The sequence below is a fragment of the Diachasma alloeum genome, unplaced genomic scaffold, assembly GCF_001412515.2.
Source record: "Diachasma alloeum isolate Michigan unplaced genomic scaffold, Dall2.0 Dall_scaffold_00194, whole genome shotgun sequence".
Classification (NCBI taxonomy): Eukaryota; Metazoa; Arthropoda; class Insecta; order Hymenoptera; family Braconidae; genus Diachasma; species Diachasma alloeum.
Genome location: NW_021680359.1, coordinates 151,469 through 175,235, shown reverse-complemented (window position 1 = coordinate 175,235; position 23,767 = coordinate 151,469). Strand labels below are relative to the sequence as shown.

The following is a 23,767-nucleotide window of genomic DNA, read 5'->3' as shown; positions in this document are numbered from 1 at the left end:
GTCTAGGAGTCTCCCCTGGTTCAAAACCATCTTTAGAGGTCCTAGCACGCCATTTCTCGACCCGCTCTTTCGTTTGAGCCCAAAAAAACAATCATATCTTGTCTGACATCTCTGCTACAAATTCTGGTCATCAACTCTGGTTTTCCGCTGAAATTGGAATTGTTCATTTACACAATAATAGGAGTGCATTGACGATTGTTTCTTAACTCGCAAAAATCTTCAAACAATTTGCTACCGATTGGTGATAAATTTTTTTGGAAATAATAAAATAGGGGGGATATAACGCCTTTTTTTTTCAGGGATGATTTTTGAAAAATTTATTTTAAAAAAAGTACTAACTAGCAAATATTTTTTATTAGCTCGCAATTTTCTTCAAAACTACTTCAATGAGGAAAAAAATAAAAATTCGGAATATCTATACATAAGGGTGTTCGCCCAGCCGTCAGATTCGACCGTGGCGCCATCCCTCCGTTGGGGTCGTACTATTTTTGGTTTGGGGTCACCGAAACCCCGAGATCTGAGCCTCTACTTTAGTCTATCCTCTTTGGCTCCATCATCGCGTATTTTGGTATCAACAAGTTTCCCTCAATAGCAATTTCACTTAAACAATTCACAAGAATGAATAGTTTTCATATTTTGTGAACATCTGAGAGGCAAAACAACAACCTCAACACTCACTGGAACTCATACGATACTGAAAAGTAGTGGAAATATTGATCTGAAAGTAGAAATGTGCAAAATTTTGGAGGTTAACCTCTGATTAATTTTAGCGAAAGGCTTTAAATACAGATACTGATTGATAAGTGAACTTCATTCGAAGAAAATGAGTGTGACAAGGAATAACGGTGGAACGACAGGTGATGGCCTTGAGGACCTTGGGATCCCTGGACCAGTTTTCCTCAGAGATGCTTTAACCAGCTGCACAGATCCTCTCAAAGCAATTGAAGAGTTTCAACTTGAAAACGGAGTGTTATTACCTTCCCTACGCCCAATGCTGCCTTTGTTGGACCTCCACGGGGTTCGTAGACTAGATTTTCATGCGTCAGTCCTGGAGGAACTTCGTGAGAAGTTGGTAAAGAGGATTAATGAAATTGGAGCCGAAAGAACAACTGAGAAGGGCAGTGGAGATAAGAGACTGAAGGATATGCTGTCGAAGAGCTTTGCTGCTGTACGAGTTCCCGCACTTCGTCCTGTCGTCATGTGCATTCTCAGGAATACTCCTCACATCGATGATAAGTACCTTAGGGTGCTTGTGAGAGAGAAGGAACTCTACAATAGTGCAGATACTGAAGTTAAACGACAAATTTGGAAGGACAATCAGAGTTTGTTTGGGGATGAAGTTTCTCCTTTGTTTAGTAAATATATTATTGAGAAGGAGCAGGTTCTCTTCGATCATTTGAACTTGAACAGTTTGTTCTTCTCGCCTTCACCTAAGGTGAGGAGGCAGGGGGAAGTTGTGCAAAAATTGGCGCATATGATTGGACACAGTGTTAAGTTATACGATATGGTGCTGCAGTTTTTGAGAACTCTATTTCTGAGGACGAAGAATATTCATTATTGTACGTTGAGAGCTGAATTACTTATGGCTTTACATGACCTGGAAGTCCAGGACATTATTTCTGTTGATCCTTGTCACAAATTCACGTGGTGTCTTGATGCTTGTATACGAGAGAAGAATGTGGATATCAAGAGATCTAGGGAACTGCAGGGATTTCTCGATAGCATAAAGGTACCGTTCGCTCTTCAAACAGTTATGGGTGAAAGTAGATGATTATAAAAGTTGGGTGTCTCTGATAGACTTATGAATCGTAATGATTTACCATCAATATTGTGATTAAGCATGTAATTTCGTCTAATAAAAAACTCAGAGTTTTTTGAAGCCAATCTATTCGACGGATTGTGTCATTAGATTTTTCATAAATGATAGCATACATTAATGATATTACGATAATACTTTATTGTATTATATGCTATACTATATTATAATACATTATGCATAGGGGAGAGTGGGGTAAAATGAAACAGCCGAAAAATGACTATTTGACGCAATTTAAGCGAAAAAAATTTTTTCTTACCAACTTTTGTTTGCTTGAATTTCTTCAAACAGTCGTTTTTTGACTGTTTCATTTTGCCCCACTCTCCCCTATATAATGGTATATATAATATAGCACAATATCGTATACTCAATGCATGTTATTATTATTATCAGTTTATTATTTAATTTTTTTTATTATGTACATTATATTTTACAATACATACAGTACTCTATTATATAGTGTATATTATACATAGTATATATAATACAGTATAGCATAGAATAAAATATAATACAGTATTATCGTAATATCTTTAATGTATGATATCATCATTTATAAAAAATTCAATGTCACAATACGCCGAATGGATTGGCTTAAAAAAATAGAATACATTCCTGAAACTTTTTCTTCGGAAACTTTGATATTAACTTCAGAAATCTAATATAAGATTATTTACTATAATTGACATACATTAAGCCTCATGGCGTACGACCTACGCGCGCGGACTTATCTAGTATCTTAAAAAGGCGGGATTACGGTGAAGATAGATTTTTTTCGCGAAATTGTTAAATATCTGCAGGAATACTCTATGGAAGGTTGTGGAACCTTTTGTCTCAAAATCTCCCAGCCTTGAAATGATTGGATAATTGATGTAAGGACATAAAATCTATCGTGAATTGGTAAACTAGGATAAGTACATTTTTTTCAAAAAAATTATTTTTGCCAAATCGCTTCCACAAATTGTTTGAAAGCGATTTAATCAAAATAATCCATTTTCGAAAAAAAATACATTTATTCTAGTTTAGCAATTCACTAGTGAAATTGAACGAGGTTTGATTGACCCGTTGGTTTAAGAAATACTGAAAATTAATGTTTCATTTGGATTTTTCCTTATTTTTCCTTGGAGAGTAACTTCGGAGTGGTGAGATTCTGGTAAATTTAGGGGAGAGTCGGGCAAAATGAAACAGCCGAAAAACGACTATTCGACGCAATTCAAGCAAAACCGTTTTTTTAATCAACTTTTTATTATTGGGAGATCAGAATAATTATTTCCTATTCGTCTTATAATTCAATTGATTAGATTAGGCCGATTACACTTTTCTTTTTTCATTCGATTGGAATGCAGCATCACATTTTCCTTTTTCCCCCTCTGGATCTCCCCCTGGGCCTTGCTCTGGACTTTGGATTTTGCTGTTTCATTTTCTTTTCAATTAATCCATTGGCGAAATCTTGTCCCATCAAAACTTCTCAAGAATTTTCCAGTCTACTGAATGGAACGTTATTATTCTCATCAAGAATAAAAAAAATTTAATAAACAAAAAATTTAATGAAAAAAATTGTTTTGCCTGAATTGCGTCAAACAATCGTTTTTCGACTTTTTCATTTTGCCCCACTCTGTCCTATCAAAAGACCTTTTTTCTTAGAAATTGCAAAAAGTACGAGAAAGGTCTGACCGATTCTCCTAAACTGCTTCACTCTGAAGATAATTTTACACTTGTGGGTCTTATTTACCGAACGATATTCACATTGTTCTTTTATTTTTTGGTAAATTCTTTGGGGAAGAATTGTATATAGTTCTAATTCTGAATCTACAATAAGTCACAACTCAAAATTTAAACGAAAATTGAGACACATTCAGAAAAATGAGTCATTTGAATCAAATGAATAGTTCCATTCAAAATTATTTGGTTGATTCAGGAATATCATTTAATGAATACCTTATTCAACATAACCCACGGAAAATTTCTATTGTGCATAAGTGTAAGACGTACTATTTAAATAAAGGTGTTGAATTATTCTTTCAGAGAGGACAGGAGCAAGTGCTGGGTGACCTCAGTATGACCCTGTGCGATCCGTACGCTGTGAACTTCCTAGCTAGCAGTGCAATAAAAATAGCGTTGCACTTAATAAACGGTGAATCATTACCAAGAGAAAACGCTGTATTAGTTCTACTCCTCCGAATGTTGGCACTGGGACTATCAGCATGGCAAATGATTGATTCACAGGACTTCAAAGAGCCCAAACTCGATAGCCAAGTTGTGACTAAATTCCTTCCAGCACTGATGTCATTGATGGTTAGTTTCTGATAGAATTACGAGAAGTGATGAAATCAGATGAATCAATTCTTTTTATTTCCGGTGTGACAAAGATCTTCATGAAAACTCTACTCTCATTACACTTAGGCAAATTTGGTGTAAACTCTCTTTGACACTCAATCCATTTGATAGTTGAATAACTGGATATCGCAAACTCTCAAACGGTGAAAATTCCATCGAAAATAAGGATCTAGATATATAAAAAAAAGAAGATACGACGTTTTCAATGTGATAACATTTTTGGAACTTGCGTTTCTCGGGTAGAAAATCTGTTAGAAATCTGCTTAAATTTCGAGTGAAAATTTTTGGAATTGTTAACAACTACTAATTGACGTGAAATTTGCATTTATATTGTCATTGAATTGAGAATTGTGATAATTCGGGCAGCTATTGTTGTGAATTTTCAATATCTCAAAAATTCAATGAAATATAGAATTCAATTATTATATTATTACATAATAATAATCCGATAACAATTTTAGTCTCCAATTCTCAATTTCTGCCTTTTATTCTATTCATTCTATCAAAAGACAAGGATAGAAATCGAATTTGTGGGTATTCGAAAAAAAATTGATTTTAAAACTTTCAGGAGTTATTCAAAAATTTATTTATTTTTCTTCCCGTCTACGTTTTTTTTACATTTTTCTCATTCCTTCTGGTTAAAATTAGATCAGAAAATCGAAAATACTCATATCCCGCCCATATTCGAGGAAAAAACAGTAATTCCAAGTTTCCACCGACGCAAAGAAAAAAAAATTTTCTCCATTTTCTAGTCGATCGTCTCTTGTTAAAAATAGTTAGTCTCCAAATTGTAATTTTCGCAATTCCTTGCCATTCAGGTAATTCTAGTCATTCTATCAAAAGACAAGGATAGAAATTGAATTTATGGGTATTTTTTCATTATTCGAAAAAACTTCGATTTAAAAACTCCATAGGCATTGAAAATTCAATTTTTTAGTTCCTTCCGCCCAATTTTTTACATTTTCTAAATTTCTTCTCTAATACTTGAAGAAAAAAAGTGATTTGATGTTCCCGCCGACATAAAAGAAGATAAAAAACGTTTTCTAGCCAATTATCCGTTTCTGATTCTTTTTTCAGTTCCTTTTCATAATAATAATTGGAATCCGACCATATAATAGAAAAGAGGCGTACCGATATCCTTTTACCATATGAGGGGAAAATGGATTTGAAAACTTTTCAGGAACACATAGAGAGATTGTTCTATTACCCGAATGAGATTTTTAATGACTTTTGTTTTGTGTGTTTGTTTTAATCACAAAAAAAACACTTTTGATCGATCTTTAACATAATTCATGAGGCAAAAAAATATATAATAAGAATAAAAATGGATAAAATTAAATTAATGTAAGTATAAAGACGGAAATGGAAAGAAAATAAAATAGTATAAATTAATCATAATGAATTGTAAAATTCAAACTGTTATTCAAAATTCAATGATTATTTAACACGGAAAACTGGATTTTATTGAATTTTACAGATGATCCGGTATTTCATGGAAGATTTAATTCCAAAGTAAATATGAATCGACAACATTGAAAATTGACAGGCAGTTGTTACAAAAATTTCTAAAAAATTCCAACAGTGTATATTCTGTTTCTCTCTGAGTTTGACATAAAATAGTTGCTTGAACTTATCAATATTTTTTTCTCTTCACTCCTTCAGGTGGATGATCAAATAAGACAACTAAACTGCAAACTGCCCCCAGACGAGCGAGAAAGTGCAATTGCAATCATCGAACACTCAGGTCCTCCGCCAGACGCCTGCCAAGCTTACTCCCAGCTGTCAGGAGTAGCTGCAGTTCTCTCAATGTACTACACGTTGCATGTCGGTGGAGGAACAGTAGCCGGAGGTGCCAGTGCAGCCGGAGTATCAGCAGTCAGTGGAAGCAGTTTAGGTTTGGGAAAGTCGCGTGGTGATGCTCGTGGTCTCATGAGAGTCTTGGCAACTCTACCCAACTGCCAAGCTCAACGTGCCTTTGAAGACCCTTTTTTGCACACTCTAGTGTCCCTCCTAATCCTCAATATGGCTGATGAATTCTCCAACGAGTCCTTCTGCACGGTGATCTTCGACGAATTCTTCCTCGCTGGACTTGGCAGGGACAACGTCACCCGACATTTATTGAAACTACTGTGGTACATTTATCCTAAGCTACCTCCAGCACGTCTGCACTCATTGATGAAAGCACTACAACCGACGAGTCAGCATAATGAGGCAGTTCACAGTCTGTATGAAGCACTTCGAGAAAAAATTGGGAGTAGAACGTCTGAGAACCTTTCACAATCATCACAGGGCAGCAGGATCAGTTTAGATGGACCAACTTCGTCATTGACAGGTGGTGTTTCTTCAGTTCCCAGTGTCTCCACATCACCCAGTCTTGCAAGTCCCATGAGACCACTCTAAGTTCATTGCGAAATCACGTATTCAAATGATTCAAACTAACAGGAGGTTATGAACATTGTGATTGTATAGTTTGAATGTACTCATTTGGTATGGAAACCGTTGCAAGTTTAAGGGGAGACTATTATGATTGCACACATGCATTGGAGATCGATTACATATGGCTGAAAACGTATAATTAGTGCAAAAAAACAATTGCTTATTGTTCGTTTGTCCTGCAGACGCTAAAAATGTGACAAATAGTCCAGGGCCTACAATTTTTGAGCTACAGAGGTTTTTTTTTTCAAAATTTTTGAAAAGAATAACAACGATAACAATTACGAATTAGTTTTTTGAAATTCGACTCTTACACAGCCAATTTAATTTTGTATATAAAAATTTGCGCCATTTGCGTACAATAGGCAAAATAATTATCCTTAAAACATTTAAAATACATTGTCGATTCTTTCAGAAACATTTTTCGAGCCATTTTACATGAATGGTGCAATTTTTTATTACAAAAATAACGAAATTAGCTATGTAGGAGTTGCATTTCTAAAAACTAATTCGTAAAGTGCACACATTTTTTCAAAAATGTTGAAAAAATAACCCTCCGTATCTCAAGAATTGGTGGCCCTATTTTTAACATTTTAAGCGTCTGTGGGGTATTCGTTTTTAGACATAATCGATCTTCAATGTAGGAAAAATCTCATTCCAAGAGCTCGCAACATTTCAAACTCATAGTAATCTCCCCCAACACGATTATTGTCTTTGTTGTTGACTAAGTAATGCAGTATAACATGTTATTGCTATCATGAAAAGATCTTTCATTGATGTAAATTCAGTAAACTCACATTACGAATCGTATGAACCTACTTCGCGTGAATTAAGATCTAAACTGATCAAAATTGACAAGAAACGGAAAGCGATGTATAGTATAGTTTCAATAAATTTATTAATATAAAAAGTATTATTAATCAGAAGTAAGAGCATTATCATTGGTGTCCTCCGACATTGTCAGTGAAGTAATCCATCTATCCAAATAATTAGAATCTAATTGATAAGACATCAGAATCATTGATGTATACATCGTGGCTTGCTTCGTAGATAGCAGATTTTTGATATTTACATCAATGATACTGAGTATTTTAATTATTAACAAGGCCACCAGTGTCCACTCTGCAGTTTTAAAAACGATGTTTGTTGCCGAAAGCTTGAAGGTACTGACTAACGCCTTCACTTTCGCTGATTTGTCTGGAGTATAGGAGTATTGATACTGCCCTGTACATGATAAAGTTCGTAACAGATCTGGAAGGACTTTGTTCAATTTCTCAAGGAAAATCCTGCGTCGTAAGGCCACGGGGGCATGAGCTGGCGTCAATGGAACCACCGTATTTGGTTCTTCTTCTTCTTCATTATTTTTTTCTCTGGAAACTGGAGGTTCAAGTATCGTACTTCCCTGGTAAAACGCTCGTACTTTGACTTCCAACGCCTCAGCTTCCTCTTTGAGGACTGAGAAGTGAGGCATTGGTTGGAGAACAGTCGATTGAATTGCTGAGACTCGATCCTCTTTTGATTCCTCGAGTTGAATAGCATTCAACTTTTTGCAGAGTTCTCCATATCTCTCTTGCATTGTTAGGGTCTCCAGAAGCTTCTGCTTGGTTGATTCGTCACCATGTAAAAGGTGAATTGTATGTTTAGTTATCCATTCTGTGATGCTCTGTTCCACTCGAGATGTTAGTGATGCAAACGATACAGATGGTCTCTGCTTGAGTTTCTTCATTCTGTTGGTATTCTTCGTGAATTCAGATTTTTGAGTTTTTTTGCGTTCCAGAGGTTTTTCAAGTACTTCTACTGAGCTTATAGTTGAAGGCTCTATTGTCTCCGATTTGATGAGTGAATTGTTTGATTGCGGTTCAGTGCTTGGGTCTGTTTTTTTCTCTTCTAAGATTTCCGATTCATTCCGAGTAGCTTCCTCCAATTTTTTGGAGTCGGGAGAAGATCGAGCTTCGTTCAATGATTTGCCACAATCTCTTGACGAAGTTTCACTCGTCTCATTGCTGACATTCTTGTTTTCTTCATGATCCACTTTCCGTGCACTCGTCGCGCTTGTTTCTTTAGATTCTTTTAAATCTCTGTCATCTTCTTTCCTAATGATTCTATCTTCTGTTTCTGATGGGCGATCTTTATCCGATGGAAGATCAAGTCCAATAATGTTGACTTCAACCCCAGGTGGGTTTCTCACTGCTTCTTTTGGTTTATCGAAAAGTATAAAATCTGGAATTTCTTCTTCAGCTCTAAGCCAAAGAGGACTTGTTAACATTTGTTCCAAAAGATATTCACTTGCTGAGTAACACCAAAAGCTGCAGAAGTTCTTGGTTTTTTGGACATCGTAGACTTTATTCCTCAGAGTTGATATTTTATACTGTTTGTTGACAACTTTGGTCAGAGGATTGTCACACAGGGCATAGCCGCAGAGCTTCATAATCGCTCTCTCCTCGATCACGTCTTCTACATGAGATCGATTTATTTGTCCCAGCTGTAAAAAAGATGGTTAAATATCATGCCTTTGGTGGAAATTGGAAGAATGATGGAATTAAGGCCTAGGCGGATTATCTTTCGATTGTTATCTCGATTGTTTTTCCATCTTCATAATGTAAAATATATCACAATTTACACTGGATTACATCACGCAGGAATCCCTAAAAATTATGATTGTACAATCAAAAAAGTAGATAAAAACTGAACATTTTCAAAGAGCGTTTTTAGTAAAGATTAAGAAATAAGTCCAATAGAGAGGAAATAGTGAATAGATAATTTCTCATGGTAACTAACGATCTGCCAGCCATTGACTACTGTGACAAATGACGACCTAATAACCATTAGATACATCCAATTATTAATTTGCAATTTCCTCCCTATTGGGTTTGTTAATTTTTCCCAATATTATTCAAAAACGCACTTTGAAAACGTTCAGCATTTTTTCACCGTTTTTTTCATCGGACAATCGTAGTTTCTGGAGACTCCAGGGCTATGTAAAACTGAATAGCAATTGGAGATCATTTTAGATTATGAAAATAAAAAAAACAACCAAGATCACGTTCGAAAGATAATCTACCCGAGTGTTAATAGTGAAATTTTCGTTATTTACATTTTTGAGCATCCATCCCTCTTCAACCTTTGTTTCTATCAAATGTTCTACGATTTTCAAAGCTTTAGCATCACATTCCACCTTTCTCTGAAGCAGAATAGCCGTCGGAAGTTTCCTACAACAATGATTGGCATTACAAATAATCCAGCACTGGACCGGCTAAAAAAATTAGACTGAAAATCCTTCGAAAGAAAGAATTTAAGGGAAATTTATTCTGAGGCCTTTTCTGTAGAGAATTCAATGATTTACAGAACAGGTCTTTTGACATCTCTCAAGTCTTTTCAAAACGGTTTAAGGGGAGACTACCATGAGTTTTAAAAGTCGTGGGTTATTTGAATGAGATTTCTGATACATTGAAGATCGATTATATATGTCTAAAAACTAATAATTAGTGTAAAACAATTAATTGTTTATCGGTCGTTTACCCCGCAGACATTCAAAATGTTAAAAATAGTTCAGGGCCTCAAATTTTTGAGCTACAGAGGTTTTTTTTCTTCAAAATTTTTGAAAAAATGTGTGTAATAACAATTACGAATTAGTTCTTTGAAATTCAACTCCTACACAGCTAATTTCGTCATTTTTTTAATAAAAAATTTCACCTTTCATGTAAAATAGCCCGAAGAATGATTCTGAAAGAATCAAGAATACATTTTAAATAATTTAAGGATAATTTTTCTGCCTATTTTACATGAATGGTGCAAATTTGTATATGAAACAAAACGAAATTAGCTGTGTGGAAGTCGAATTTCAAAAAACTAATTTATAATAGTTATTGTACATTTTTTCAAAAATTTTGAAAACAAAAATCTCTGTAGCTCAACAATTGGAGGCCCTGGACTATTTTTAACATTTTAATCGTCTGCGGGGCAAACGAGCTATAAACCATTAATTTTTTTGCACTAATTATTTGTTTTTAGACATATATAATCGATCTTCAATGCATGAGAAATCTCACTCCAATAACCCGCATCTTTTAAAACTCCTAGTAGTTTCTCCTTAAATTTTGATTATTGACCAGTTTTCAATGAATATCTCGGAATCTAAGGGAGATAGCAAAATTTTTATCAAAACATTTTTCGCAGCCCTTAATTTACTCTACAAAAAACGTGCGTTACGAAAATTTTGTTATCTCCCTTCAATTTGGAGATATTCTGAAAAAACTCTGCTGTGTCCTACGATGACTTCGACCGTTTTACAGAACATAATTTATGAAAAAAAGTCTTACTTAACAGCCTTGACAGCTTTAATCCTTGCATTCTTCAGTTTCGCCTTCTTAACCGCTGGGTCATTCATAATAGTCATAACAATTGAACAATTAGGCGACAGTAGAATTAATTAACATAATCAATTGCTAATTGATTTGAGAAAACAATAAACAATGCAAGTGAGGTTAGGCCCCCCCACTGCCCACAGTCAACCACGGTGACACCTCAAACGACGGACGATACTCAAAAATACCCCAAAAATACAGGGAACCATACACTCCAGAAAGCCCGAAACTAAATTTAAAAAAACAGTTTAGAGGCTCAAAATTAAAAAATTAAATCACTCAGTAGCAGTATTCACCGGAATTCCTGGAACTGAACTAGAAGGGAATATTCGACATATCAGACGTTGGCCTTGAACTTGGAACTGCAATACACTGAATGCACATCATATTAATATATGTGCCTCCAGTATCGACAGGTGTACAAAAAAAAAACAGTCTCACTGTGCTACTATTTGCGAATAAATGCCATAACCGTTTTACTGCTTAAAACACTTGCTGGTAGGCCGAAGAGGGCACGACAGTGCACAGACAATACACATCAGAGTGGGATTGCGCGGTGAAAATTCTCCCGTCAATAATTTACATCATTTTTTAGGGGAAAAAAGTATTAAACATCACAGTAATTAGGTTAATAAGTTAGTTTATTTGTTGAGGGAAGATATGTCACTCATCAGAACAGTGTGGGAGTGCGCATTCAGTCCGAAATTGTACAAAATACAAGAAACAACATGGGTAAATGATACGCAGTGTATTCGTGCAGAAGGAATGCTAGAAGGAATAGTGATTATGAGGTTACTGATTAATATTAATTGAAATTCTATGTTGACTTGCAGAAATCTTACGAGCCGAATAGTTTTGAGCGATGGGGCGACCACGTAATAACATCAGTGAGTACAGAATCATTTGTTTATTCATTCGATTCATCGTTTAAGGATGTTTGCACATTCTGCCCATGTCGAGTTTTTCCTCATATTCGAAACGAATTCGTTTCCTTCTGATTGATTGACGAACATATGACACCAATTGTTCTGATAATTTTGAGGCTTTATTTGCATAAACTCCAATGCGATTAGATAAATTTTGTTTTTTCGGATACCGACTCTTGGAATTTATCCTTCGAATGATTGCTTGGTTGAAATATTTAAATAATTAAATGGATAATTTGGGGGGAGGGTTAAATAAATATGCTATTTGCAATGGCCACTAAAAACGAAGATCTTTCCACTAATTTTGGCTCAACATTCACACATTCACTGTTAACATTTTTTGCTTCCGAATGAGAGCATTGCAATCCTTCGATTTTCACATTTTCTAATTTTGAGTGGAAATGATGTAGAATTGTGTGAAACGTAAAAATACAAAGTTTTTCCACCGCCCCCTTACCGGTGGTCATTTTTTAGAAAATTGAGTAATTAAGTGGCTAAAGTGATTCCAACAAATCTGAAATTTCGTCAGATTATAGGTTTTACTGAGGACTAACTCTGTCGAAAATATCAGCCCAATTGATCTAATAGTTTTGGAGAAAACGTGATTCGTTTTTAAATAATTTTCCGCAAATATGCTCAAAACTAGTGGACCGATTTCGATTTTTTTGTTTTCAAAATATTCATTATTCGATGCCTTCTATCTAAATCAATCAAAACATATATACCAGTTCATACAAAGTTTTCGAGATATTTGTATTTTTCCGTTTTCTCATAAAAAAAACTTTGTAAATAGTCTAGCTTGGGTAAAAATCGAGATATCAACTTGAAATTTGGACGGAAAATATGTATACCCGCTCATACGAAGTGTTCGAAACATTGGAATTTTGATAGCAACCATGGAGGTGGTAGTAACCATCTGAAATTTTTGCTGCTAGTTAGTGTTGTGAAGTTATAAATTTTTGTAATATTTCAGACCATTCGGAAGCTTGCCATCAATCTATTCATAGCGAAAAAAAATAAGACATCACTCAGTGACATGCTCACATGGCGCGCTGTCATATGCTCGCTATCCATTGCTTATTTGAAATTTCATAGAAGATACTATAGTAAATCTCATGAAAGTGCCATTGAATCGAATTTAGGGAAAAAATAGTTATGAAATTTCAATTTTTAAGTAGAATTCACGAAAATTCATGAATTTTTAATGGGATTGGGATGGAAATTTCACCACTCGATTGAATTTTCAGTGGAACATGAATATTTAGAAACAAAATGACATGAATTTTCAATTTTTCCCTCAATTTTCCTGATTTTTCTGAATTCTCACCAAATAATTGACCTAAAAAATCAAGTATTTTTTTTATTTCCAGATCATTTGAACAGAAAATCAATGGAATATTTGATTTTTCAATGACAAGATTTCCTGAAATTTCAGTGGAACTTGAACACTATAAAAATTTCCGGAATTTGGCACAAAAAATTCAGACGAAAATTTTTAACTGTGTTCAGTGCGTTTCGCTCATATTCTATGCTCTACAATAATAATTTTATGTAAACATCCTTAGCAGACGAGTGACTGGTTTCTTAGTAAATTCGCATTTTTTTCAAGTTCGTAGCAATATGGTCAATCAGCGTGTACGCTCTGCCCTTTATTGCAACGTTTATGTATCGTCGAAGTTATTCGCTGACGGAGAATGCCCATTCCCTTACAAAATTCGTTGCCGGCGCGGGCTTCATTCTCATCGCATCACTGGCGGTGCGAGGATATGCACGAGCTAACAATCCTATTTATGTGAAGTTCATCAAGACTCTGAGTAAAGCTAAAAAGTCTTATAATTATGAGTCCAAACAAGATCTTTTGAAGTATGATTTCGAGTTCTGGGCTTGGCCAGCTGATTTTAAAGTTAGCTCAATAGATCGGTAAGTGATTCTTGCATTTATTGATTACACTGAAAAAATAGTTTCTTGATTTAATCCTTGAATTTAATCCTGAGCCTCTACTGCATTTGAGAACGATTCAATTGACTTGAGATTCTACTTATTTCAAGCGCATTTCATTGATAGATTTTATCCACTGGACCATTATACGGTCAATATCAGCAATCTTAATGTAGTAAAAGTGAAAAAAGAAGACAAACCTTTAGGTTTCCAATCTCCAACGTTTCGATAACTAAATGTTTTCCTCATCAGGGCGTCATTTTATTACACAACTCTTATGCCATCAGATATTTAGGCATCTTGGAGAATTTCAAACGCATCAAAAATTAAACTCTAGTCAATAAATATCAAAAACCGATATAACCAAATTCATGACGATCATTAAACTTTATTTAGTGATCTCTTACTCATCAAAAATAAAATGAATAAATAAATAAAATACATCGATAAATCACAAAATTCAAACATTCTTGTCATCTGTCATTGAAAACACAATATTAACTTACAGTACAATATAACTGTATTTTCACTGAATATTCCTATTCATATTAAATTTCGTTGAGAATTTATTTCGGATTTTAATTTTCAAAAATAAAGTTATTTATTATAGGGGAGAGCGGGACAAAACGAAACAGCCGAAAAATGACTATTTGACGCAATTCAAGCAAAAAGATTTGTATTAACTTTTTTTTAACAACTTTTTTTATTATTGGGAGCACTGATGAGAATAATAATTTTCTATTCGGTAGAATAGAACATGCGGTGCGAAAAAATCATTGATATTCGAAACCCCTGCATAACGTATCGAATAACTACACAGATGAATCCCACTCCCATGTTAGATCTCGATTTTAACATCCACTAGTCAGCTTGTCCCCTGACTCTCCAGCAGCCAAACTAAGACCTCGTCATCGCTGAATCTGTTTTCTCCTCACTTGAAACTCCCGAAGGTTTTCCATATATTTCTTATATCAAGGAGACAATATTAATAATTTTCACTAATTTTATCCAGTTCTGTTTTCAAGTAATATGAAATATTTAATCTATAATTAAACTGATTATATTAGGACAATTACTCTTTTATTTTTTCATTCGATTGAAATTCAGCATCATATTTTCCTTTTTCGCCCTCTGGGTCTTCCCCTGGACCTCAAGTTCCTCTGGACTCTGAATTTTGCAGTTTCATTCTCTTTTCAATTAATCTATTGACAAAATCTTCTCCCGTCAAACCTTCTCAATAATTTTCTATTCTGCTGAGTGCAAAATTATTATTCTCACAGTATTCCCAAGAATAAAAAACGTTGATAAACTAAAGTTGATAAATTTTTTTTGCTTGAATTGCGTCAAACAGTGGTTTTTCGACTGTTTCATTGTGCCCCATGTTTCATTTTGCCCCACTCTCTCCTACTACTTCAAACCATGAATGGAGTATTCATCTTCTCCTTACAGACCAGATGGTAAGAAAAGAATAATCGTGACAGCCACGAGCAGATCCACAAGGAGAGGAGGGAAAGATTTGATACTTGCTGTGCCTTGTAAAATAATCTCTTACATTGTTGCTCATACAATTGCACTGAAACTCATGTATCCTGGAAGTATGACACTAATTAACATGGCCCTGAAATCAGCAATGATTCAGGGAAGAACCGATTTGATTGATTTGGGAGGCCAAAGGTGTAAGATCATTACATTCGAAAAACTGGAAATTGATGCAATGTTTGTGGATAGACGGAATAGATCGAGCAATGGGAATATTCTTGTTATTACGTGCGAGGGAAATTGTGGCTTTTATGAGACTGGTATCATGGCGACACCTCTCAACAAAGGGTATTCGGTCTTGGGGTGGAATCATCCCGGATTCGGAGGCAGCACGGTGAGTAAAACAAACCAAATTAATTATATTTAATGAATTAGTGAATGTTTCTTGCAAGTATCTCTGAAAACTGCAGACTTTCTTTGGACAGAATTTTATTCTTGGTCCAGAAAATATTTCTTGCTGTTTTTCTTAAATTCTCGAACTCTCTTCTATTGAGATATTAAATTAAAAACAAATGGTTATCCAAGTACTACTATATTTTTGAGAATACCTTTAAAACTAACGGGTGAAGAGAAAAAACTCAAACACCTTTCTTGTAGTCCATCAAATTTTTTCCAAAAAAAGTTTCAATTCCTGACTAGATCAGCTAGCTTGGGAGATTTTTGTCGGGTAATTTTCAAATTTACTCTGTTTATCCCTTTTTGCTTTCAAATGGAAGCATTGTAATCTGTAAAATTTAAGGTTTGGATTTTTTGTATTATATCGACCCATTATGATTCAAAAAGTCCAAAAATTCAATTTTTAGACTGTGTTCGTACGTATGTGTGTATAGTTTTTCTTCAATTGTTTGCTAATGAATGGATGGAATTGAATCGTCTTTTTTTTTTCAAATGTAGGTGATGTTGAGCTCCATCGATAGCCATTAATTGAAATTTAATTCACCCATTAGTTTTTTAAATTTTTAGCAATAATCGTTATGTTGATTTATTCGAAAATTTTCAAAAATTTTGTATTTTTCAAAAATCTGAATTCCGTGGATATCTTTGAATATCATGCGTCAAATGAATTCAATCATAGCTTAAAATGTTTGTTTTAATGCCATTAAGTCGAAGTTAGAAGATGATTACGATAGCTATATTGGTTGATTTGATTTTTACCATGATTGTTGGAAATTTCGAATTTTTCATGAATTTCCCTGAAAGTGAGCTTTCTGAAGGTTTCTTCAAATGCTTCAAATTCATTTAAGTTCGTGTAAATAAAATTTTTCGATCAACATTTTCTCGAAGGGCTGAGGGGAAAGATAGAACTGTAAAAGAGACAATCGGTTATATAGAAGAAAAGGGATAAGAATAATGATGCTGATAACATTCAACTAAATTGAAAATCTAACGAAATTAAGTAAAAGGAAATCTTATTCAATTTAATAAAATAAAATAAACAATGAATTATACTTGATAGAAGGAAATGATGTGCAAAATTACCATTCGGAAGCATATTGATAATTTATCTGCACAAATAACTGTACTATATACAATTTGTACAAGAACAATTTCCCACTTGTTTCTCTTCGAGAACTACAGATGTCAATTGATCAATGTAATTAATCAAATTTGCAGGGAGCTCCTTATCCTCCATCTGAAATAGATGCAATCGATGCTGTGATGAGATTTGCAAAAGAAAATTTATCTTTCCCTGAGGATCGAATTATCTTATACGGATGGAGCATTGGTGGATTCACAGCCACGTGGGCAGCTATGAATTATCCTGAAATCCATGGTCTAGTTCTTGATGCCACTTTTGATGACGTTCTGCCTCTGGCTACGTCGAGAATGCCAGCGACCATCGACAGCATTGTACGAAACGTTATCAGAGATTATTTGAATCTCAATGTCGCCGAACAATTGAAAAAGTATAAATTCTTTAATAACGCATTCATTGAGTTTATTCTCTTTATCAATCTTATGCAAATAACCGTTTATATATGCTCCTTTTATTGTTAATGTAGGTACGATCGTCGTGTTTTATTGGTGAGACGCACAGACGATGAGATAATGTGCACCCCAACGAGTAATCTCATCCACAATCGTGCAAATTCGTTATTAACAAAATTATTACTGCATCGTTACCCACATTTATTTGTCGAAAATCGGGAGAGCCTCGATGTGCTGACACAATATCTGGCAAATCCTACCCACGACACCAGTGGAAATACTACGAGGTCACTTGTTGCTAGGACTCAAAGTAAATACTTGATCATTCAATTTTAAAAGTAAAAAAAATTACCACGCAATTTTCTTTGTAGGTTTCAAAATATCTTACAAAGAAGATCAGTCCATAAATTGTCATCACTGCCAAATTTGCAAAATATTTACAAAATAATTTGTAACTTATCAAATTCATGATTGTTTTCCCTGTTTATTACAGATTTATTCAGGACTGGTAGTCCAATAAATGAGAGCCTCTGTGCAGAAGAAATTAGCAAAGATATTGAAAATAATAAAGGAGAAGTTAAATATCCATCAAGTTTGGGACAAGACTGTGATACTTTAATTAAGCAGCAACTTGTTATTTATCTCGTGAGTTGTTAAATTCTCATAATTTTCCTCTCTCATCGATAATATCTGAAAAAAAATTGTTTCAGGCAAGTAAATATATGGAGGATCAAGCCTCTCAGCACTGTGCACCCCTAGTGGTCGAATTATTTCACCCAGGATGGGATCCACGGACGCTCCATTCCAAGACGACGTAATACAAATTTCATAATTCTGAAAAATAATAACATGCAGAAGAAAGTTATCGATTTCTCCATGAAAAAAACTGATTGTTCACTCCAAATGTGTCGAGAATGCTGCAAGTGTGATACGAGGCATTTACTTCCACAAGAAGAATCACACCCTTCACCCTTGAATCGTCATCAAAATCAGCCTTTGATGTTTTGTTTTCTCTCGAGTACCTTGAGGCTCAGTGAATAGAGTAAATACAAAAATCGTGGATGCGAACGTTTTTATATTAAAATATTAAAAACAGAAAAGCACGAAGAGCATTTCAATAATTTGTTTACAGAGTAAAAGAGCAAGAGTTGAGTTAGTTTGAGCACACCTGCGTACCGATATTCCTCCAGTTGACGTGATTAAACAATAAATACATCTCTCTGTAATAATGACATCTCTGCAGATTTTAGGAAAATCTACATATTGATTTTTGAAACTCTGTGTCGGCTGGAGCGTTACGTGCTTGGAAGTTTATCCAGAACTGCTTTGAGGGAGATTTTTACTTCCTGGAATGGATCTACGAATTTCCTTCCTGTCTTTATGGGTTTTTCGATGAATAACTTGAGTGCATCTTTCGTTAAAGATGGAAAATAATCTTTTTGAACAACTTTTTCAAGAGCTTTGAAGCAACCTTCGAGGTTCCAATCAATTTTTCCACCACTTTTGTCCTCACTCTGCAAAAATAGAAATCATTTTTTACATTCCAATTGAACATATCGATCGAGTTATTAATAATTTTTATTTTTATTCTAATTACTCACTTTTATAAGCCCCAGATCCACCAATAAATTATTATTCAACTTCGACATTTGATCATTCTCTAATGCATAATGAAACAACGCGGAGTACAAGAGATCTGTCAAACGTTCAGCCTCGATTCTGACATCAGCGTAACCACTTCCACAGTGCGAAGAGACTTTCATCACAATGTGCAATAGCTCGTCAACGTATTTCTCTGATTCCTGACAGTTTTCGCCTTGACAAAGTGTCTAGATAAATGGAAAATACAAAATTAATTGGGGAGAGTGGGGCAAAATGCAACAGTTAAAAAACGATCGTTTGACGCAATTCAAGCAAAAATTTTTTTTTTTATTAAATATTTTCTTATTAACTTTTGTTTATTCTTGGGAGTACTAATGAGAATAATAATAATTTAATAATTTTCCATTCAGTAGAATGAAAAATTCTTGAAATGTTTTGATGGGAGAATTTATCAATGGATTAATTGAAAAGAAAATGAAACGGTAAAATCCAAAGTCCAGAGGAAGGCCCAGGGGGAGACGTAGAGGGGGAAAAAGGAAAATATGATGGTGAATTTCAATCGAATGAAAAAAAAAGTGTAATCGGCCTAATCTAATCAATTGAATTATAAGACGAATAGAAAATTATTATTCTCATCAGTACTTCCAATAACAAAAGAAGTTAATAAACAAAAGTTGATAAAAAAATTTTTTTCGCTTGTATTGCGCCAAATAGTCGTTTTTCGGCTTTCATTTTACTCCATGTTCCATTTTGCCCCACTTTCCCTTATTGGTAATCCATAAATTTCAGTCAAATTGTTTCGAAAATATTCCTTAATCAAGGAGGTTTACACTAAATTTTCGAGATCTTTTTTGTTGTAGAGAATTTTTTATGGAAAAAAGTCTTCAGGTAATTCTATCCAAATTTCTTTCTTTCGAATAGATTCTCGAAAAAAAATAATCTGCACTCATCTACTATTCATTATCACTCCACTCCCGACTTATTTTTCAATGAAAATAGAAATACCTTAGCATACTCCAAGAATGCGGTGACCTTATCCCCTTCGATTAGCAACAAATTTTCGCCAGTCGAGGATTTCATAAACTCCTTAACCTCGATAGGTTTCTTCATGCTCTTCTCTTGGATAGAAGTCTGAACTGGCTGCTCCTTCTCGATATACACATCATCATCCTGATCACTGCCTTCAGTCTCTTTCTCTTCCTCCCCATCCTCTCCTTCCCTACCAGTCTCCTCATCCTCACTCTCTTCATCATCTGTGGCATCCTCATCAAGACTCCCAAGTGACTCAATCCGTTCAGAACTCACCAGGCAATTCCTCAAAGCAGTTCTTCCACTCTTTCCGAATGCATTTCCATCTAGCTGGAGACTAGTCAGCTGAATTTTATCAGCAACAGCACGGGCTAGAGACTCAGCAGCTCTTGTACGAATCTCATTGAACGCGAGATTAAGCTCTGTAAGTGAAATGTGATTTCCTTGAATACCAAGGGCATCAGCAATTACTAATGCACCTTTAGTTTTCAATAAACAGTCTCCAAGATTTAAACATTCAAGAGCTTTGAAATTGTGAAGGACATCCGCGAGTGCCTGAGCACCTTTTGGACCCACAGTATTATCATTTAGGTTCAAAATCCTCAATCCAGGATTATTCGATAATCCACTAGCTAATGCAGAGATTCCAGGATGATAAATTCCATTCTGTGGCATCACAACCTCCTCCAAGCTCCCCAATTTCTCGAAGACATCAGCGAGAGCTTTGGCTCCTTTGTTCTCCAGTCTATTACGTCCAGCAATAAAGACTCTCAATGCCAGAGGTTGACCCTCCTTAGAACTGTTTGCATGACAGTCCAATAGTGCCTCTGCTAACATTTTACCTCCCGCCGTACCCAAACCGTTGTTGTTGAGACGTAGCACTCGAAGAGTGTAGCACGTGTTTGACCTTAAGAAGGCAGCAAGCGCTTGGATTCCAATGGGTCCAAATGCATTGTCACTCAGGTCGAGCTCCACTAAACGTGCACCTGCACGGTTCAATCCGTCACCAAGGTATTCCAGGGCTTTGGGGATCTCGGTTTTCATTCTCCCTGTGAACATGTCCTTCCAGAGAGCATACTTCAAGTGAGATCCATGGCTTTCCAGTGCTTTTGCAACCGCTTTCGCTGCATCTGGGCCGAGAGTGTTACCTTCAAGGTTGAGGTAGCCCATGTTCTCGCATTTCTTGATCTCGTCGCAGACTTCCTTTGCTACATAAGCAAATTGATCATTAATAATGATTGGAAGAGTTGAATTGGTGGGTAAGGGGAGACTACTTGTGAGTTTTAAAAGTCGTGGGATATTGGAGTGAGATTACTCATGCATTGAAGATCAATTATATAAGTCTAAAAACGAATAATTAATGCAAAAAATTGTTTATTAATTGTTTATTGTTTGTTTGCTTCGCAAATACTTAAAATGTTGAAAATAATCCAGGTCTTCCAATTTTGGAGCTACAGAGGTTTTTTCAAAATTTTTGAACAAATGTGTACAATAATCGATAATGTGTAAAAATTCGACTCTTGTACAGCTAATTTCGCTTTTCTTTAATATAAAAACTTGAGCTATTCATGTAAAATAGGCAGAAACATTATCGTTAAAATATAAAAAATATATTCTCGATCCTTTCAGAAATATTTTTTGGGCTATTTTACATGAATGGTGCAATTTTTTATTAAAATAGTGATGAAATTGGCTGTGTAGGAGTTGAATTTCAAAAAACTAATTCGTAATTGGTACTGCACATATTTTTCCAAACATTTTGAAAAAAAAACCTTTGTAGCTCAAAAATTAGAGGCTCTGAACTATTTTTGATATTTTAAACTTTTGCGGGGTAAACGAACAAACAACAATTAGTCTTTTTGCACTAATTATTCATTTTTAGACATATAATCGATGTTCAATGCATGAGAAATCTCATTCCAATAGCCCGTGACTTTTAAAACTCATAGTAGTCTCCCCTTAACAGTATATTTCCTCTCGAATACGTTACATTACGTTCTGATGTGATGTGTCCATTTCTCTAGAAAAATTCTTGATAGTTATGAAATTAAACTCAAGAATGAATTATTTTGAGACAATCGATTACTCAGAGGACACAGTAATCACTTGACTTTAGCTATAATCAGTCGTTTTAAAAAAACTTGTTTAATTAACATATCAAACCATTACTCCCAAAAATGCAACGAACTTTTTTTATAATGAACTTTTCAAGATATAAGAGAGGTCTTTGGACGTTTATGTGTTTAATTATGCAAATGATTACATAATTAAAAAAGATGTAATCGAGATGTATTCGGATGACCATTTTACTGATAGAAAAAATGATTTTTATTGAGATGTTTCTTTCTTGGAATAAGTATTTTATACTTGAACCAATTTTAAATGAAAAGATCTTACGGTGAATATCAATTATTTCTTCTTGAGATTCATTTACTTGAATTAAATAAAACAGTCCTTGCCGTCAAGTCATGTATCCACCACAAAAATTGAAAGGTTATACTTTTTTTCACCTAATATAATCTCCATTCAAGAAATTTTCTACTTCCATGAATTGATCAAAAAATCGTGCTTAGAAGATGATTACATTGAGGAATGAATTGAATGTTGTTTTCTCGAATGAAGCCGATGTTTAAATTGAGCTTTCCGTACATCACATTGAACGAACACGTAATATGTCATTCTGTTATTGGAGGGGAGAGTGGGATGAAACGGCCCCTTTTGATTTTTTCAAAAATGTTAACGGCTCATTCAATTTTAAATAAAATGAAATAATTTTTTTTCTATGGAAACGACACTTCTTCCCTTTTAGAATGAGCCTAAACTGATCTCAATTAATGAATTTGTTTCTGCGTTATGAGTATCACAAAAAAAGTTAAAAGGGGCCGTTTTACCCCACTCTCCCTTAAACTAATGCAATTTTTTTTTAGTCAAGAAATATTAACTTCTTTCAACTCAACGACATCTTACTACAATCTCAAAGCTTTTTCCGCGTAACAATATTCATCCTGATTCGACATACGAAATGCTCACTTCAATTATAATTTCCTTGGAGCAACGTATAATCGTGTTGATTGCGATAACGTGTTTAGTCATGAGAATAATTTTGATTTTTGAGTAAACCAACGAATTTCTGGAGTTAGCAAACTTTTGGCTAGAAAGAAATTAAATACTCTCATTATTGCGACAAATGTATCTCAAGAAGGGATAACGGATATTCACTATGAAATCCTGTTTATTTGAAAATTAACAATCGAATGATAGCTGGTTTAAATAAAATTCTCTTGATAAAATTAATTTTTTCTGTCAGTGTATATGCAAAGTTTCTGTGTGTCGTTGTTCAGTAATGATTCATCACAATGCAAGAGGCACTTCACACTAACACGCGTGATTTTCCATAATTTTCTCCAAGTTTGTCGTCTGCCTTTATACAAGTTATTTACTCACCATCATCTTCGGAGTTGAGTTTCAACGATTTTCCTGAGAAAGAAACACCGGTACCTCGATCATCCGAGCTAGCCTTATTCAGCTGCTCGCTGATCTCCTTGAAATTGAACGACATTGTACAAGGACACTTGCACCCAAATATTCGTGATTCGACCACACAATCAATGGAATAAACACGATAAACTCAACGAATTTATCCAAAAAACAACTCAATTTCACCGAGTCAAATGCAATTTGCTCGGAATAACCGCAAATGCTTCGAATCACGACCCACGCTTTTGTGTACGTTGCGTTTGCACGCTGAATAGCGCTTGCAAGGCGGGAAATCAGCAGCTGTAACAGCGAAAACGTTTTGGGTTGGAATTTTTTTTGAATCTGCCGTGCCAACTGCTTTACCAACCTCGAATGAT

At 34.8% G+C, this 23,767-nt stretch overlaps 4 protein-coding genes across 4 annotated transcripts; 2 read left to right on the top strand and 2 right to left on the bottom strand.

The window, feature by feature from the left end:
- The first annotated feature begins 556 nt into the window (after window positions 1–556).
- LOC107048518 (negative elongation factor B) lies at window positions 557–6,713 on the top strand. The gene is made up of 3 exons (XM_015271719.1): window positions 557–1,729; window positions 3,842–4,111; window positions 5,816–6,713. The coding sequence occupies exons 1-3, from the start codon at window positions 824–826 to the stop codon at window positions 6,551–6,553; spliced, it is 1,914 nt and encodes a 637-aa protein (XP_015127205.1). The 5' UTR covers window positions 557–823; the 3' UTR covers window positions 6,554–6,713.
- A 362-nt stretch (window positions 6,714–7,075) lies between these two features.
- LOC107048520 (putative RNA polymerase II subunit B1 CTD phosphatase RPAP2) lies at window positions 7,076–11,457 on the bottom strand. The gene is made up of 3 exons (XM_015271721.2): window positions 10,906–11,457; window positions 9,681–9,795; window positions 7,076–9,068 (listed from the first exon to the last, which is right to left on the bottom strand). Exons 1-3 carry the CDS (start codon window positions 10,980–10,982, stop codon window positions 7,503–7,505), a joined length of 1,758 nt encoding a protein of 585 aa, XP_015127207.1. The 5' UTR covers window positions 10,983–11,457; the 3' UTR covers window positions 7,076–7,502.
- On the top strand, window positions 11,039–18,382 carry LOC107048521 (protein ABHD16A). The gene is made up of 8 exons (XM_015271722.2): window positions 11,039–11,682; window positions 11,784–11,837; window positions 13,486–13,796; window positions 15,264–15,687; window positions 16,968–17,260; window positions 17,357–17,592; window positions 17,776–17,927; window positions 17,993–18,382. The coding sequence occupies exons 1-8, from the start codon at window positions 11,611–11,613 to the stop codon at window positions 18,098–18,100; spliced, it is 1,650 nt and encodes a 549-aa protein (XP_015127208.1). The 5' UTR covers window positions 11,039–11,610; the 3' UTR covers window positions 18,101–18,382.
- On the bottom strand, window positions 18,319–23,707 carry LOC107048519 (ran GTPase-activating protein 1). Its single transcript, XM_015271720.2, has 4 exons — window positions 23,358–23,707; window positions 19,890–21,121; window positions 18,884–19,111; window positions 18,319–18,796 (listed from the first exon to the last, which is right to left on the bottom strand). The coding sequence occupies exons 1-4, from the start codon at window positions 23,470–23,472 to the stop codon at window positions 18,578–18,580; spliced, it is 1,794 nt and encodes a 597-aa protein (XP_015127206.1). The 5' UTR covers window positions 23,473–23,707; the 3' UTR covers window positions 18,319–18,577.
- Between the last annotated feature and the right edge of the window lie 60 nt (window positions 23,708–23,767).

Bases quoted from the DNA above. Each gene is read 5' to 3' on its own strand.
- LOC107048521 (XM_015271722.2), top strand. From the start codon at position 11,611: ATGTCACTCATCAGAACAGTGTGGGAGTGCGCATTCAGTCCGAAATTG. The intron at 13,797-15,263 runs GTAAGTGATTCT...TTCTCCTTACAG, and splicing joins AAAGTTAGCTCAATAGATCG to ACCAGATGGTAAGAAAAGAA. The intron at 17,261-17,356 runs GTATAAATTCTT...TTGTTAATGTAG, and splicing joins GTCGCCGAACAATTGAAAAA to GTACGATCGTCGTGTTTTAT.
- LOC107048519 (XM_015271720.2), bottom strand. From the start codon at position 23,472: ATGTCGTTCAATTTCAAGGAGATCAGCGAGCAGCTGAATAAGGCTAGC. The intron at 21,122-23,357 runs GTGAGTAAATAA...TTGCTTATGTAG, and splicing joins ACTCAACTCCGAAGATGATG to CAAAGGAAGTCTGCGACGAG. The intron at 18,797-18,883 runs GTGAGTAATTAG...CTATTTTTGCAG, and splicing joins TGGATCTGGGGCTTATAAAA to AGTGAGGACAAAAGTGGTGG.
- LOC107048520 (XM_015271721.2), bottom strand. From the start codon at position 10,982: ATGACTATTATGAATGACCCAGCGGTTAAGAAGGCGAAACTGAAGAAT. The intron at 9,796-10,905 runs GTAAGACTTTTT...TCATTGTTGTAG, and splicing joins AAAGCTGTCAAGGCTGTTAA to GAAACTTCCGACGGCTATTC. The intron at 9,069-9,680 runs GTAAATAACGAA...TCTTTTTTACAG, and splicing joins AGGGATGGATGCTCAAAAAT to CTGGGACAAATAAATCGATC.
- LOC107048518 (XM_015271719.1), top strand. From the start codon at position 824: ATGAGTGTGACAAGGAATAACGGTGGAACGACAGGTGATGGCCTTGAG. The intron at 1,730-3,841 runs GTACCGTTCGCT...TTATTCTTTCAG, and splicing joins GATTTCTCGATAGCATAAAG to AGAGGACAGGAGCAAGTGCT. The intron at 4,112-5,815 runs GTTAGTTTCTGA...TCACTCCTTCAG, and splicing joins CAGCACTGATGTCATTGATG to GTGGATGATCAAATAAGACA.